Source organism: Onychostruthus taczanowskii, unplaced genomic scaffold (genome assembly GCF_017590055.1).
Source record: "Onychostruthus taczanowskii isolate IOZ18803 unplaced genomic scaffold, ASM1759005v1 scaffold187, whole genome shotgun sequence".
NCBI classification, from domain to species: Eukaryota; Metazoa; Chordata; class Aves; order Passeriformes; family Passeridae; genus Onychostruthus; species Onychostruthus taczanowskii.
Window position 1 is genome coordinate 27500 of NW_024499095.1, and position 16738 is coordinate 44237.

The following is a 16738-nucleotide window of genomic DNA, read 5'->3' on the forward strand; positions in this document are numbered from 1 at the left end:
AAACGCACGGGCCCCCGGCGCGGGATGGCGGGCCCGGGCAGCCTCAGGAGGACTCCGAGGGGAGGGGACTGCAGTGTCCGCCGCCGTCGAATGCCCCTCCGACCCGGCCTCCGCTCCCCTCGCTCTGCGAAGCAACCGGGCCGAGGCTCCCCGGGCCGTTCCAAAGCGGCAGCGAGGCCCCGCGGTCGCTCACAGCCCCGCGGGTCACTCGGGCCCGGGGGTCACTCGCGGCCCGGGACGCCCGGGGCCATCCTGCGCACACCGCGCCGACCGGAAGCAGGAGCGCAGCGCCGGACGCGGAGAGCGCGGAGCGCGCCCCCTCGCGGGCACTGCCGATGCCTCCCGGTGGTGCGGGACCGCGGGCCGCGCCGTTCATCGGGAGAGAGACGTAGAGCACCGGGCAGCTGTGGGAGGGGCACCGGTGCCCGGGGTGCACTGAGCACCGGGCAAGGAGCGCCCCGGGCACTGGGCAGCGGGCACGGAACGCACCGGGCGAGGAGCGCCCCGGGCCCTGGGCAGCGGGCACGGAGCGCCGCGGGCACTGGGCACCGGGCGGCCCCGGCGCGGTAAGCGGGCTGCAGGCGCAGTCTCGGTGCGGGGCCCTCCGCAGGAGCATCCGTTCGGGCCGAGCTGCCCGGCCGCAGGTGGCGCTGCTGGCGGCGCGCTGAGGGCGCCCGGCCGTGCTGAGCACCGGCGGGCAGGGCCGCGGGGGCCGCGGTGGGCGATGCTCTTCGGGAGCTTTACTGGAGGTACAGAGCCGCCGTGGTGGTCTGCTTATTCAGCAGTCGTCTGTCGTAGTGGTGGTCTATTCAGTCTATTCAGCCGTTGTTCTGTTCAGTGTCTCTACGCATCTTGCAACCCACAAATTAGTGTGTTTTGCTTTAAATAAGTTACAGTCTCAAAGTGTCACTTTTAAAGTAAGTGGTCACTTTTAAAGTGTCTATTTAAAATGCTGTGCCGTGGAAGCATTGCTATTTAGAATACTTGGTTGTAACATTATGGATATTGTCCTGTTGGTCCTCATTACTGCAAGAGTAGAGGGCTGGATTCACCTGCCAGTCCAGGACAACGTGTTAAGAATTTGATCTGGGAGAGCATATGGTTTGAGCCTCAGATCCCAATCATTTTATTGTAATGTAATGGCACGGAGAGGCCTCAGTGATGGGACAAGACCTTGTCTGGCTCAGGGCAGTAAAATACAGAGCCAAGCAACACAACTTGTGAGTTATGCATATGGAAGTAGTGAGTGTACAGTATAAACACTGCACAAAATACATCTGTGTCATCAAAAAGGCTGTGAATAATAAGATACAGAATCACAGAATAGTTTAGGTTGGAGGAGACTTTTAAGAATCGTCTAGTCCACCCTCTGACATGGGCAAGTTCATGTTTCACTAGACCCAGTTGCTTAAAACCCCATCCACCAGCCTTGATCACTGAAAGCAATCACAGGAACTTGGTCACAGGAGACTTGCTTCCTGGTCATTGTTAAGAATGTAAACATCTCCAAAAAACCCCATCACCGTCCAGGAAAATACTGTGATTTTCTCGTACTTTGATGTTCACTGGAATCTTGTCTCCATCAAAAAGAGTGATAGAAAGGAAGATATCCTTAGATATAATGGCAGTGATGTCAGAAGTGGAGAGAAGAAACAATTATCCTCTGTCTTGTCACAGAAGTGACAAGGAAAGTGCAGGAAACAGTTGTGAGGGCTTTAAAGAGTGATTTGTTTTATTGCCTTGTGGAGACTGCAGTAGAGAAGGAGGAAGTGAGATATGGGTGTGCTGAAATGCTAGCCTGGAGGGATAGGTTTTGCACTGGTATTATAGTGAGGTAGGTTTGTGAATCAACACTTGAGGAGATGTGGCAAACAAGAATGCTGAAGATGGGGGTTTTGTTTTTCTGTTCTTGTTTTGCAGAGAACTTGGACCAGAGGATCTGGGGGAGGTCCCAGTGTGCTGATATTTATAGGATGGAAATGACATAGGATGTCTTGTGAAATTGTTTGATACTACAGTATCAGCCCTGCACAGAATAGTGGAAGGGTTGGCCACACATTGTCAGAGGGAATGATGACTGCTGTTAGCTCTACAGTCAATGTACATTTCCAAGAAATGTAATTTATGCCTGTTTGGAATACCACCAGTGGAGGTACATTGCTATCCCAGGATATTTTACTTCCCTGTGTTTTATTTTTAAGCAATATTGTGGTCTTTTAAAATCTATGTGTTAGTAATTCAGAACTTCATAAAGTTGTGTTACCCAGTTCATGTGGAAGGACAAGAGCTTGACTTTAGGCACTGCTGGAATTGGCAATTTTGGAAAAATTACTAGAGTTTTGAAAATTTTGTTTTCTTGCAGGAGGACACTCTCAAGCTCCACATCAAGGGATGCCGAGCTCCACCTGCCTTCCTTTTTCTCAGTGGGAGCACTCTTCATCTGCTCACCTACCACAGAGCTCCCGTGCTCTTGCTGCTTTCCCTATTTTAAGGACACATTACCAAATGTATCTGCTGCATTTACATTCAGTGATTCTCTGCATTTTGTGAATAAACATGGATTGTACTCATGGCATGGTATTCCTGATAAACTGACACTGCATGTGCTGCTGTGTTGGAGGTGTGTCTGTGCTGTTCAGAGACCTTGAAACATTGGATCAATTTACTTTTGCTCTCTGTGATGCCTTAAGTTTTAGATTTCATATTTTCCAGATTCTGTACTGCCTTAGTGTATAACTCTGAACTTCATATAAAGTGTCAGCAGTTCTCCTCACAGCTCAGTCACACAAACCAATCCTTTTCCAGCCCAGAACCAAGGAGCTTCAGCCCCAAAAAGTGCAAACAACAGGGAACTGAGGAGGGCAGTCTGGGAAGATGGGACTGCACAGCCTGGAGCTGTAACTGGACAATTAACCCCGATATGGAAATGGACCAAACTTATAAAAGTGTAAAAACTCTTGACCCATCTTGGGTGGAGCCATGGCCAGGCTCTTGTACTGCCCAAGGTGATTCCTTTGAAGGCCTTTTAATAAATCCCTACTTTATTCCTTTAACTCTGCCCAGCCTCTGTTCCAGGTCTGCCTCTCTAGGTATCATCTGTACAGGCTGAACTGCAGTTTGAGTTATTGTACGGTGTGGGCTTTGATTTAAAGAGTTACTGAGCAAGACAGAAGCCTTTAACTTTCACTGAGGGAAGCTGAAGTTCCAAAAGTAACCTTTATGTCTGTATTTAGGGACCTGGTGTTTGGGGTGCTGTTCCTGCAGCTGCTGTGATCAGCAGACTCAAGCCTCTCAGAGCTCCATTTGTATTTAAGAGATAAAGACCCTGCCTTGTTCTTCTCTCCAAATGCACAAGTTACACACTGTTTCACAGTTTCTTTGGTGACTTGAAAGCTTTCAAAAATCTGTCTCTTCCATTGTTTCCTCCTCACCTCTGTCTCAATTCCCTGTCTGTAAAATAGGGGTAAGATCAAATTTCCTATTTCCAAGGGGAAAAGCATGAAGGAAAAAAAAAAAAAGGATTTTTTGACACATCAGAGAAAAGTGATGTCTGTGAGATATTTTTCAGTAGTACATGAAGAGCTCATTAAATGCTGATCAGTGATTAACTGATCAACTTCTGACTTAAACTCTGTTGCTGCTTTTCCAACAGATGATTGTCAGCAGTAGGGCTATTTCCAGGAGAGTGCTACAGAGCACTTCATGGGTACAGATTGGTGTCTGTGTCCTGGAAAGTGGGAATTACAGGAATTAGTGATTGTATTAGGTGACCAACAAAGTAGAGGTTCCACTTTAATGAGACAGCTAGACCAAAAGGTGTTTTGAAGCATATATGAAAAAAAATAATAGAACTGTTGAAAGAGACCAATAATCATCTAGTTCAACTGTAAGAAGGATTGGCATTACTTACGTTTATTTCGTTAAAATTGATTACTGGCACAACGTCAGTGTTCTGGGATCAGCATTTCAAACCTCTCTTGGTTGGGAGTTGAAAGGAGTTGTGATTTGAGGTCACCCCCGTATTCAGAGATTGAGGGCACAGAGTCTCTTCAGTTGTAAAATGGTTGTAAAACTGACTAGTATGGATCTACAACAAGACTTTCAGAAAAAGAAATCCAATCTGTAATTGGACTGTGAGCAGATCTTGTCAAGCTCCCAGCTACATGATGCAGCTACTCTGCTGGCAGCTGACATTATTTCCTACCAATTTCCTGATGTTTCAAGGATCACCAGTATTGTAATGTTTGTCAGCAGACGTAGTGCTGCTTTCCCCAAGTTAGAATTCCCCATCCACATGATGTTTAAACCAGAATCACACATACCCATTTATTCCCAGGAGGCTTAGATGGACAGGATAGCACAGGGGAAGTCCTTCAGTGTTGTGGCTCCCAGTTCTGCAACATCTCACAGTTTCATCCTGCTGTCATTTCTGCTTCCAGGGTCTCCTAACCTGACACAGACATCTACTCAGTCTCCAGGGAGTCTCTGGTCTATGAGTTAGGCCTTACAGCATCTGAGCCACAATGTCATCACCTTGGGGCCCCACACATGGATGGCAAGGGAGGAAACAGGATAAATTGTGCTGGCCCCTGCTTTCTTGTGGTGAGATCTGCAGTTGCCAGAAACTTCCAGCCTTTGTTCTGGGCTGGGAATGGGTTTCATAATGGGGAGGAGGGCACTTTCTATTCTGAGAGGAGAAAGCAGCACCAAGGAAGGTTTTAATTTTCTGCCACCAGTGCAGAGCAGACAGTTTGCTGGCAGCTGCAGGGCTTGATAAACACTGCAGTCCTGATCCAGTCTGTCACAGGGAGGGGGACTGCAGCAATGGAGCATGTTCTTATCCTGTGGGAAAGGGTCCTTGATGGAGTGATGCCTAAAGATTTTTGCTTTTTATACATTTTTCATAAATTTGTAGTTTTGTGGACTGTTAATACATATAATTGCTAGTACTTTTTCTGTCCTCTCCCATAGTTTTAACAAACCTTAGAAATACATTTCTGAAACTCTGTTTAGTCTTAATTTTTTATGCCTTTCCCTGCAATCAGGCACTTTTCCTCTGTTACAGTCATGCACCCTGAGGTCCTGTTATGAAAATTTTCTGCTTAGTATTTTTCAAATGCTTTGAGGGAGGGTTCTTGTTTATATGCCATTCTTACTTTTTTATTCCTCCCATCTTGCTGATGCTATTTTTCCATCTTGTTACCCTTATCTGTTAGTGGTTCCCATTGCCTTTGCTAGTTCCTTTCTCTGCCTTGTTTTTGTTTTCCCATGGTAAGCATAAATTTAAATTCTGCATCCATTTGCAAGAGCTGCTGCTTCCTTCTGTCCCCCTTAATTTGATTAATATTTCCTTCCATCTTTTCTGCTTATTCAACTGGTCATGTTGCTGATTTTAATATTACGTTGCTTTTTCCTGCTGTTTCTGAAATGCACTTTGTAAGAAATGGATCTGTCTCTGGCACCTTCATGGTCTCCCTGTCTACGTCCCGAGTCCTTTAGCAGCTTCAATGCCTTTATTTGACATTTCTCAGGTCTAAATTGATAACTTGTGTTGTCTGAACTGAGTCAGGTGCCAGGGGAGTGCTGCACTGCTGCTTTTCCATTGCTGCCTTTCCCTCTGCCCTGCTTCCTTTCATCTTCTCTTCAGAGCAGTGCTGTGTTCAGTTTTTTGGTGTTGCTGTCACCAGATCCACCCTGCCAGCCTTTCTTTTTTCAGTTACTGGCTCTTTCTCTTTTTCTGCTCAGCCATGGCTCACACTTCTCCACTAATTCTCTTCATGCTCTGATGTTCTCTCTCATTGATTAATTTTCTCCTTTTCTTCCATTGCAATCTAAACCCCAAAATTCCTCAGCCTTTAAAGACTTATAGGATCTCCTTCACCTCCTGCATGGGTTCTTCCCACTTTCACTTTGCCATCTTCCTAATTTAAAATGGGAAGGTTCAAAGTTTGGCTTATTTCCTTGTCCTTCATCTCAGGTGGATTTGACCTGTTTTAGCTCATTCCTCAAACTCTTTCCTCCTCCTGTGCTCAATTGTTTCTTTGTAAGAGCTCCCTACTTCCTTTCCACTGGAAAGGAACAGGAAATAACCTCTTCTTTCTTTTTGCCTTGTTTCATTCTTCTCTTTCTTCTCCCCCCCATCACTAATGCAGAAATTTCTGGTCTATTTTGTTATTGCAATCTAAGTAACACACTGAGGATTTCAAATGCAGAGTTTCAAATAATTTATGTGACTAATCGTTTGCTCTAGAAGGGAAGATGAAGTTTGTAGGTGGTGGGCTTACAACAAGCAGTGACTTTGCAGCATGGTGGGCTCTGTATCTCAGTCTCCAAGGCTACAGGCTACAGCAAGAGTGAACTTAAAACCTGTAATGCACAAAATCACTCAGGCACAAAGTAAGTGCTGTGAGATGTGCTAATTTTCTGTAAACAACACTTAACCCTTATGTTTTGCTTCTCTATTTGAGAAATAATCAACTGTACAAATAAAACAAAGGTCTGCAGTAGTGTGCAATACAGGTGAAGGATAATGTTTCTCAGAATCACGGAGTACTGAAAGCTGCATATTGTCCATTGTGGCTGTGACAGAGGCTGCTGAAGCCACTGCAGGTCCCAGGGTTCCTTAGGTGGGAGATGTTGGATATGGAGCCTTTCTAAGTGCAGATCTGGACACGTGGTGGAATAGACCTGGGAAGGTGCTGAGAGTCCTTCACCTTTAACAGAAATGAAAACAGAAGCTATTATTCTTATTCTATATTAGAATGTAATAGTTCCACTAGGAATAGAATAGTTCCACTATGAACCTGCAAGGATCATCTAATCAAATTGCTCAACTGCTTCAGGGCTGACCAAAAGTTAAAGCTTTAAGGCATTAAGGGCAATGTCCAAATGCCTCTTAAACACTGACAGGCTTGGGGCATTGGCCATCTCTCTAGAAAGTCTGTTACAGTGTTTGACCAGCCTTTCTGTTAAAGAAATGCTTCCTCATGTCATCTGAACCTCCCTGCTCAGATTAAAAACAACACAGATTTTTCTGATTCCTGTACTGTTGTGCTCCCTGCTCACGTGATTTTACTTTGAACACTTTTTCAGGTTTGTCAAATCCAGGATGAATGGAGAACGTTCAGCTGCTTAAGATCATATTTTGCCTTCATTAAGGAACCACAGAACCTGGAATGGGACAACCATCAGTACCAGTGGAGGCTGGGGATGGAGAGATTGAGAGCAGTCCTGCCAAGCCTGGCGATACCAGTGGATGGAGCACTGGCTGTGAGCTGGCAGCCCAGAAAATCCATGGGGGCTGGGGCCAGCTCCAGGGCAGTGATTCTCCCCTTCTCTGCCCAGGTGAGACTGCCTCCAGCTCTGGGGACCAGCAGGAAGGACGTGGAGCTGTGGTGGGAGCCCAGAGGAGGCCACGGAGATGGTCCCAAAGCTGGAGCCCCTCTGCTGTGGAGACAGGCTGGGAGAGCTGGGGGAGCTCAGCCAGGAGAGGAGGGGGCTCCACCTTGTCACAACTTTTCAATACTTAAAGGGGGCTTATGAGAACAACAAAGATGCTTCTTACCAAGGCCTGCAGTACCAGGACATGGAATAATGGTTTAAAACTAAAAGAGGGTAGATTTTGACATAGCAGAGACGTGTTCACATAATTAAGGTTGGGGTTTTTTTTTGTTTGCAATCCATGATAATGTAACACTGAATATTCTTATCCTTGAAAAACTCTAATCCTTGAATCTTCTTGACCCTTTTGTTTAACTGTATCTTTTAATTATAAGATCTACAATTGAAACACACGTATAACTGTGGGTTTTATGTTCAGAACTGTGGGATTTAAATGACTCAGTGATGCAGTTGCTAGCAGTCGTAAATCCCAAACCAACAGAAAGAGTACTGTGAATTGGACTTGGACTGTCATCTTGTAAAACACGTGCCATAGAACTTCACTGAATTATCTTTTCCTTGATTTAATAACATATATTAGGGAAAAAAACCCTAACCCACAAACAAAACCCACCAAAACACAAACAAAAAATTAAAACAAAACAGAACGAAAAGAAACCCAAAGCAAAGGCCCTCACAAGCATGCTTTCACTGAGAAGTTACCAGTCACCAGAAATTTACAACATCATTAGTTAAGTTGCTTATATTGTTAATTACTTCGGCTGTTAAATTATGTATCCTGATTTTGAGCTGAATTGGTCTGTCTTACAAGATTGCATCCAGGACAGTTTTGCATTCTGTTACATTCAATCTAAAAGACTGGTAATTGTTCAAAACACTTTTTAAGAAATCTTCCCTAAATATATCTACTGCATTGGATATTTACCAAATATTTAACCTCTAATATGGTAGAATTGATTAAAAATTGTTTCCATTATCAATTGCTGCAGTTATGTATGCTCATTCTGTCCATTCTGGAATGCAGAGACAATGTAAGAATCAAAATTGAAATCCAGTTGTTTCAATCAGAAAAATGAGCATTTCCACACCCTCCCTGCACATGTGCTGTTGACAACATGCTTCTCAGGTACAGAAATCAGCCTCTTCATTTCTGTGGATTCTAGGTTTCTCTCTATTACCTTTCTCAAGTAGTTTCTCATACAGTCTGATGCCTTAGCAGAGTATTGGGCCGCAGTTCAACAACAGCAGCAACTACACAAGCAAAACTGGTTGCAATTTCAGACTGTAAAAATGCAGACTGGGAATCAGAGTGCTGAAGGAGCACTGCACTAAGGAGCTGCTGCTGCACAGGGAACACCAGGAGATGCCTTGGCCAGCAGCTGTGGGGCAGTGCAGTGTTTGGGGCAACACTGCTCCAAGAGAGCTGTGGCTACTGCTGTGGGGGCCTCTAAGACAAGGAGGAAGCTGTGGAGCAAACAGGCTTGTCTGTGGTTTCTGAGAGAGCAGTAGTTAAAGCTGCTGCTGTTGCTGCAGGGTGAAATGCAATCCATCCAGATTTTCTGTCTCCCCTGCTCTACACTGGGCCATGAGTTGACAAAATAAATTTCTGGCCTGTTTGGTCAGTTATCAGGGTTCAATACTCTCTGTCCTGATTCTTTTAGGAAGACCATGTGAGGAGGATTTATTGTTTGGAAGCAGATCTGCTTATGTGAAGACACTTGGCATTAGGTAATGTGATTTACAGACATGCCCCAGCTCTTACACCTTCCTTTCTGTATCCCTCACTTCATGGACACTGCCAGTAGATCCCGTCAGAGAGGTTTTATAGTATTGCCTGATGAGCTTCTGAAAAGTATTTAGATTTTGTAAGGCAGGCAAGTATAAATGCTATAAACTTGTATCTTGTCTGCTTTGTGAACTTGTGACCCTGTGGCAAATTAGGGGCTGCCAAAGACTTGAGTAATAGACAGGATCCCATTCTTGGTCATCAAGGAGAACATCATAGAGGAGAAGAGTATCACCAACTTTGAAATGTTAAATATAAAATTACACTACAGCTTGTAAAAAAAATATTCAAATGATAACTAACACCCTGGCTTTAAAATCAGTGACTGTGTGCACCAGCTGTGGGACTGACATTCTCTGCAGTTACCTAAGGTGTCATTCAATTTAAATAAAAGGAAAAATCATCCCATGCAGCTGTTCATAAAGGTGATGTGAGAAGGGTTTAACCCATCTGGTTACTGGAAGAGTTCAAGGCCAGTTTGGATGGGACTTGGAGCAACCTGGTCTAGTGAAAAGTGTCCCTCTCCGTGGCAGGGGGGCTGGAGATAGATTTTGAAATCCCTGTACATCCAAATCGCTGTGGAATTGTGACTGTGGTTACCCTTCCTGACTAGAGCCTTACTGAAGCTGAGCCACTAACATCTGCTGATCTCCTCTCCTACCCTAAACCATCTCCTTGTAGGAGGCTATTGGGTTACTTGAGCATAATTTTCTCTTTATAAATCACAGAATATTCTTAGCTGGAAAGGACCCACAAGGATCCACCTGAATGGTCCATACAGAGGTTGAACCCACAACCTTGGCATTATTAGCACCATGCTCTCACCAGCTGAGCTAAAATCTTTGCTAATTACTCCCAATCACCTTTGTGCCTTCTGGTGTTTGGAAATGCTTTTCAGGAAGGTTTGCCCTGTCACCTTTCTAGGGACAGAGGTGAGGCTGACTGGCCTGTACTGACTGACCTGTAGTTCCCTGAATCTTCCTTTGTGCTCTTCCGGAAGATAGGAGTGACATTTGCTTTCTTCCAGGTGTCAAGAGCCTCCCTTCATCACCAGGTCCTCTCAAAGAAAATCACGAGTGGCCTCACAGTGGTGTTACCCAGCTCCCTCACTACCCAAGGGTGCATCCTTTCGGGTCTCTGCTACAAGTGGTCCCTATGTCAGTCTGCTGCACTGAAGGTATATATTCCTTGCTCTTGAGCTTCCCTTTGGTCTCAGAGGCCTGCAGTCCCTGGAGGCTGCTGTTCCACATCCTTCAGCCGTGGGGTGCTTGCCCCATTTGGTCGTGGGTCATGTTTTCCTTAGTTTTCCTGTTGCTACAGACACATCTGCAGAAGCCTCTCTTACTGCACTTCACCTCTCTTGCCATATTTGACTCCACGTGGGCTTGGGTTTTTCCTACCCCTTTTCTTCTTCCTTGGATAACACTTCTATATTCCCCCTGAATTACCTGTCCCTTCTCTCATCTCACAGCACCTCTCAGTGGCCTGAGTTATTTCTGGATAATTATGTCATTAAATTGACTCATAAACCAAATGTTCTTCCTTCTTCTGCATCAGTTATGGCCCTTAAGGTTCTGTAAAACAGGATCAGAAAGTAATGGTTTATAGCCTGAATCTGTTCTTGGAGGAGCAACAGGGCTGGGATTTAACCTGGAGGACTGAGTAACTTTTAAAGTGAATAGTGGGCTCATATGTGCACTTTTAACCTAGGGGATGTTTTGGGATTGTGACTTGGATTAGATCATGTGATGTTACCGAATGGTCACATGTTTGTCAGGTTATGTGCATCATGGTAGCTTAAACTGCAAGGTAACAATCTGTTATTTTGTTTTTTTAAATAGCTCAAACACGATGTGTTTAGCAGGCACTGGACAATGTCTGGGACTTGCAAGCAACGCTACACCACAGATAACTAATGTTCCTGAGATCAGCATTGTGTCAGACAGAAACTCCCACAAGATGGAGCTGCACCATACCAGTATACCAGTTCATTCTGCCTTCCTCTGGGCAGGCGGTCCTTGTCTCTGTGTGTGTGTGTGTCTGTGTCTGTGTGTCTGTGTGTGTGTCTGTGTGTCTGTCTGTGTCTGTGCGAGTGATCCTCTCCACAGACAACTCCCCACCCTATTTGTGGTATCTGATGCACGCATCCAGCACATTCTGCATCGACTGCCCGCCCAGTGTGGCACTGCTCCCGTTTGCTGTTGGCATCTGCAGTCCAGAGGATTTGTGGGATGTCGTTGCATCCCAGGGCACAACAGTTGTGGATGATAAACATGGTTTGTCACAGGGAAAAAGAAGGTCAAGCCATTTGCATTTTTTTCCCTGGAGAAATCATCAGATCTTACTTCAGACCTGCCACTGCATGGCAGACCAGAGCTTGATCCAAAGCTTAAGCATAGACAAATTTGGTGCAAGTGGGCAATTCCTGGACAGTACCCTCATGGCTGCAGAATTCTCTGAGTCCCTGATGCTGGGCAGGAGAGTCCAATGGAGTCAGCAGCATGTGGGTGAGATTTGACTCTACTGATCTCAGAGCCTTTCCTTCCTGAACAAACATTTTCCATTCTGAAATAATCACCTCACTATATATAGAAAACTCCTCCAAAGCAAAAGCCATGTTCTTTAGGAAGGGATAATTCACAAATTGTTTTGTTCCTTTCACCGGAATGAGTGGGTCCTTTGCCCTGGGGCTTGTACCTGTGTGTGCACACCAAAGGCATGTGTCACCTCATGCAGAAATACCCTGCATTTCCCCTGCCCCTGCCCCCAGCCCGCGGATTCCGAGGCTGTGTCTGTAATCACAATCCACGGCATTTCGGAAACCACCCCCCCATCTTGCTTCCTCCCAGCTGATTTTCAGGGGAACAGAAGGAGACTTGTTTGCTACCAGGGAGGAAGTCCAGGCCTTAGCAAGCAGCTTTCTAAGAGGCACCGGTGAGAGCGGTGCGCTTCAGCCAGCGCTCCCTGGCAGAACTGCTGCCAAATGAGGTCACCCTGCTGCAGACGTGGATGGAGAGATCTCGGAGGAGGAGAGTGCAAGGAGCCAGTACAGGAAGTGGAGCAGTCACTAGCACAGGGCTCGGCTCAGTCCGCTCACCCTCTGGAAATGTTGATTTCAGTTTTGTCTTGGCCCACAGATGGACATGTATTAGACGGCTTCCTTCTCATCATAATCTCATTCCTTTCCTCGTACACCGACTCCTTGGTGTGACACAGTTCAGCCATTGCTCTGGGAAGGGTTCCACGGGGCAGGCAGCATGCAGGTTCAGGTCAGACACCATGACTGGATGGCACTGTCCGCGTCCTTTGGGAATCACAAAGCTCACAGAAGCCCTGGGACAGACTCCACCTCCTGAGAAAGGCCACAGACTTGTAGAATTGGAGAATACCAGGTTGGAACTGATCTCAGGGGTCGTGTGGTACAAGTTTTCTGGGCAAAAGCATGGTCCATATGAGCTGGCCCAGTACCCTTATTAGCCAAGATGTACAGCTTTGACTGCTAGGAATCTGTTATGTCTTTTTCATGATTATTCTAGTGATTAATTCCTCCTTCCACTGAACTACTGCTCTGTCCATTTGCATAACTTCAGTTCCGCAGTATATCTCCTGTTACACCTTTATTTGCTAGATTGAAACATTATTATTATTGAAACAATTAAAAATTTTCATTTTTAGAGATCCTTAGAAATCATTACTTCTTTTAATCTTACTAAAGGTCTTCACATGGAACCTTGTTCCTTGGATCTTGACTCATTCTTATGACTCTTCTCTGGCCATTTTGAGTTTTCTGCAGTTGTTATAAATATTGAACATTAAGTTTGCATCACTGAAGCTGCAGTAACAGAATTTCCCTGTTGTTCTGTATCCTTCTGTTTAGTCAGTTTATATTTCCTTGAAGATCATTAGTCAAGATACTAAAAACATTGTCAGAAATTTAAAAATTAATGTTAGTAGTATTATTATTCCTTGGTAGGAAGTTTATGTGCTTAATAGGAACAGTATACTGTACAGATAGAACCCATCTGTACGGTTTGGTTTATAGGGACCTGTAGGTTGGATATTAATCAGCTGAGGGCATATTGTAAAAAAAAAAAATAACATCATATGAGATGGTATAAACAGGAATATGACTTGCAGGATGCATGAACTAACATTTCTGGCTCTGCTTTGCTGTGATCAGGCCTACAGCCAGACTGTGTGCCAGTGCATCCCAGAGAATGCAGAAAAATTTGTGAACATCCAGAGGGAACAATGAGAGGTTCAGAAAATGCAATATGAAAAGATCAAATGCTCTGGGTAATTTAGAGCAGTAATTTAGAGAAGAGTGAAAAGATAGGATGACCACCTTGATTTGTAAAGGACAGTTGCAAAGAGAACAATCTACTTCCAGTGTTCATGACAGGTAGTACAAGAAATAATGTTAAATAATAGTAAAGAAAATTTAGTACTGAATAGATTGACTGGCAGGTTTATGAAATCTTCATTATGGGTGGACTTTTAGAACTAGCTAGGTGCACATCTCTGAGGTATGGCAGGTGCTCCTAGGTTCAACTGAAGCCTCTTTGAGGTGAGGGAATGAATCATCTGACAGCCCTAGATCTTTCTTCTTCTTTTTAAAACCTGCCTCTACTATCCTGTTTTAAAAATACCTGCCAGAGCTTCACCAAATTTCCAAGAGTGTAAACATTCTCGTCAACAAATTGAATTCTACCTGCTGTACCTTAAAAGCATCCATCACATGCAGCCCAGGGAGAGCACCTTACATTCAGGGCTTCAAGAACAGCCCCAATGGCACAGGAATATATGCCTCTTGAGAGAACTTTGTGTGACAGGAGCTCTGTGTCCATCCAGACAAGCAGGGAATGCAGAAGAACTCTTCCACTGTGAGGTTCAAATCTCTCTAGTTGGGTTGGATCCAGAAGCAGCTCACAGGAGCATTTCCTTTTGTCCTGACTGTGAATACAGAGCTGAACAGCTGAGGTACCAGCTCCATTTGTAGGTGAAATGATCCTGCAGCTCTTTCTCTGTTCATGGATTTAATGGATTCTCTTTCATGGTTTTTAAGGGAATTCTAAATGGCAGAGGCAAACTTGGGATCTCGCATGAAAAAGACTTTCTCTGTCTCAGGGAGAGCTGTCCCCTCACTTTCCTCCAGCCCCAGCCATGTGTGTTCCTAGCAGGTGCCTTATTTTATTTTTAACCTCCATTCTGCATGGAGGAAGCCTTTGCTTGCTGCAAACATCCGGGAATCGGAGCCTAAGGACGTCCTAGAAGGATTTCCTGTTTGGGACTTGGAGCCAGGCTTCAGCCTGCACAAGCAGAAGCCTCTGAGCCTCAGTCCTGCCATGCCATGGGCCAGGTGACCACTGCCTGCTTTGGGAGCAAGCTGCCATCGAGCAGGAAGGTGCCAAACTGCCCAAGCACTTCCCACCTGCTAGGGATGAGGACAGGAACATGCAAGTCCAGGCTGGGGAGGGATGTACCTGATTCAGGGTTCAGTGGTGTGGCAGAGCAGCATTGTGAGGGGTGGTATCACGGCATCCCACTGTGGTTGCCTGCACTCTTGGAGCATGCAGAGAGTGTGTTTTCTGTGCTCATCTCATCTGAGCTTGGGCTCAGTTTGCCATATTTTATCACCTCCTACATTATTTCACTTTTGGGAGTTCAACAAAGCACTGATTAAATGTGACTACCAGTAATGGTCTGCCCTGAGTAGGTGAATAATGTATTTTTGCTCTTGCTTCTGTGTCATAGATGCTCTCACAAAGCACAGCTCGGCTTAACCGCTTTCTACCAGTCCACATATGCATGTCAGAATGACTGTGGAAGGCCTCTCTGAATGTCCAAGCACATAATATGGCTCTGCTCTCCCCTCTCTTGCAAAGTTGCTCCCAGAATATCTAGTAAACTACAATTTACTAGAAGACCAAAAGGAATCTGCTCATTTCTATCTTTGAGTAGAGGGAGCACTTGAGAACCAAGTCTGAGAGGAGAGTTGTTTGATGATCTGGGGTAATGCTGTGGGGCTGAAGACTAACAAACTCATTGGTATTGAAGGAGGGACTGAAGGGAATGACCTTGGAAAATGCAGAGTGCTTGCAGTAGTATAAAGGATTCAAAGCAGATTTTAAAGGAGAATTATAATTTGAAAACATGTCAGTAATCTGATAGGCCCTGTGCTCTTCAGCATCTCCATAAATTACTTGGATGCAGGAATGGAAGGGATACTGAGCAAGTTGGCTGTTGATATAAAACTGGGAGGAGCTGTTGACTCTCTGGAAGGCAGGGAGGCCTTGCAAAGAGACCTGGACAAATTAGAGGATAGGACAGTCACCAACCAGATGAAGTTCAACAAGGGAAAGTGCCAAGTTCTGCACCTGGGATGGGGCATCCTGGATGTACGCACAGACTGGGAAATTAGATGGTGGAAAGCAGAGCTGTGGAAGGAGACGTGGGAGTCCTGGTCAGCAGAAAGGGGAATCTGAGTCAGCAGTGCCCTGGCAGGCAGGGGGGACACCCCTGTCCTGGGGCAGCAGGCCCAGCACGTCCAACCAGGCCAGGGAGGGATTGTCCCGCTCTGCTCTGCACGGGGGAGGCCTCGCCTGGAATATCGTGTGCAGGTGGGCACTGCAAGGTAAGAAAGATGTTAAACTATTAGAGAACATCCAAAGGAGGGCAAGAGATGGTCAAGGGCCTTGGGGCCGTATGAGGAGCAGCTAAGGGCACTTGGTCTGTCCAGCTGGAGAAGAGAGCTCAAAGCTGTCTACAACTTCCTCATGAGGGGCAGGAAAGGGGCAGACACTGTGGTGACAGGACCCAAGGGAATGGCCTGAAGTTGTGTCAGGAGAGGTTAGGCTGGATATTAGGAAAAGGTCCTTCAGCCAGAGGGTGGTTGGGAACTGGAACCAGGGTGGTGGGCATAGCACCAAGCCTAACAGAGGCCTCAAGGAGCATTTGGATAATACTCTCAGGCACATGGTGTGGCTCCTGGGGATGGTGCTGTGCAAGCCTAGCAGTGGGTCTCGATAGTCCTTGTGAATGCTTTCCAACTCAGCATGTTCTGTGATTCTGTCCTTTTGCCAAATTATGCCACAATAGCACACTAGACACCTTGATAAGTGGATTTTTTGGGGCCAGGATCAACCTTTCAGTTGAGCAGACTATCTGAACTGCAGTGCTATTGTAACACATGAGAAATTATTTACTCAACTGAGGAAGACAGATATTAATATGAAAACTCTAAAATGTGGAATACTGGCAAAAAAAAAAAAAAGTAAATTAAGAGTTTTATGCTTGATGAAATGCACAGTCTTTTCAAGGTCAGTTTCAGAGCTCCTCTATTTCAATTTTTTTCAGTAAAGATCTCAGAAAAAAAAAAAAAAAGTACATGGATAAGGTAGCTTGGTGACACAACCTCAAGAGGCATTGTGAGTATAGAGGGTGACTGGGACATCATAAAAGCAAAAAGCTATTATTAAAGAGTAGCATAACAGAAATGGAATGAAATTCATCAGTTCATAGTAGACAGTCCTGTGGTTAACAGGGATGTCC

At 45.3% G+C, this 16738-nt stretch overlaps 1 protein-coding gene across 3 annotated transcripts; it reads left to right on the forward strand.

The window, feature by feature from the left end:
• The first annotated feature begins 24 nt into the window (after window positions 1-24).
• LOC121334230 (translation initiation factor IF-2-like) lies at window positions 25-8406 on the forward strand. Of its 3 annotated transcripts, XR_005952418.1 has the most exons (4): window positions 333-566; window positions 1921-2152; window positions 2363-2620; window positions 7093-8406. XR_005952418.1 is itself a non-coding variant. In XM_041401177.1 (3 exons), exons 1-3 carry the CDS (start codon window positions 25-27, stop codon window positions 7133-7135), a joined length of 843 nt encoding a protein of 280 aa, XP_041257111.1. In that variant the 3' UTR covers window positions 7136-8406. The 3 variants fall into 3 exon arrangements, 2 of the variants coding, with proteins under 2 accessions (XP_041257111.1, XP_041257110.1); XM_041401177.1 differs by lacking the exon at window positions 1921-2152 and having other exon boundaries at window positions 25-566; XM_041401176.1 differs by lacking the exon at window positions 1921-2152 and having other exon boundaries at window positions 25-566; window positions 2363-2507.
• Window positions 8407-16738: the final 8332 nt, after the last annotated feature.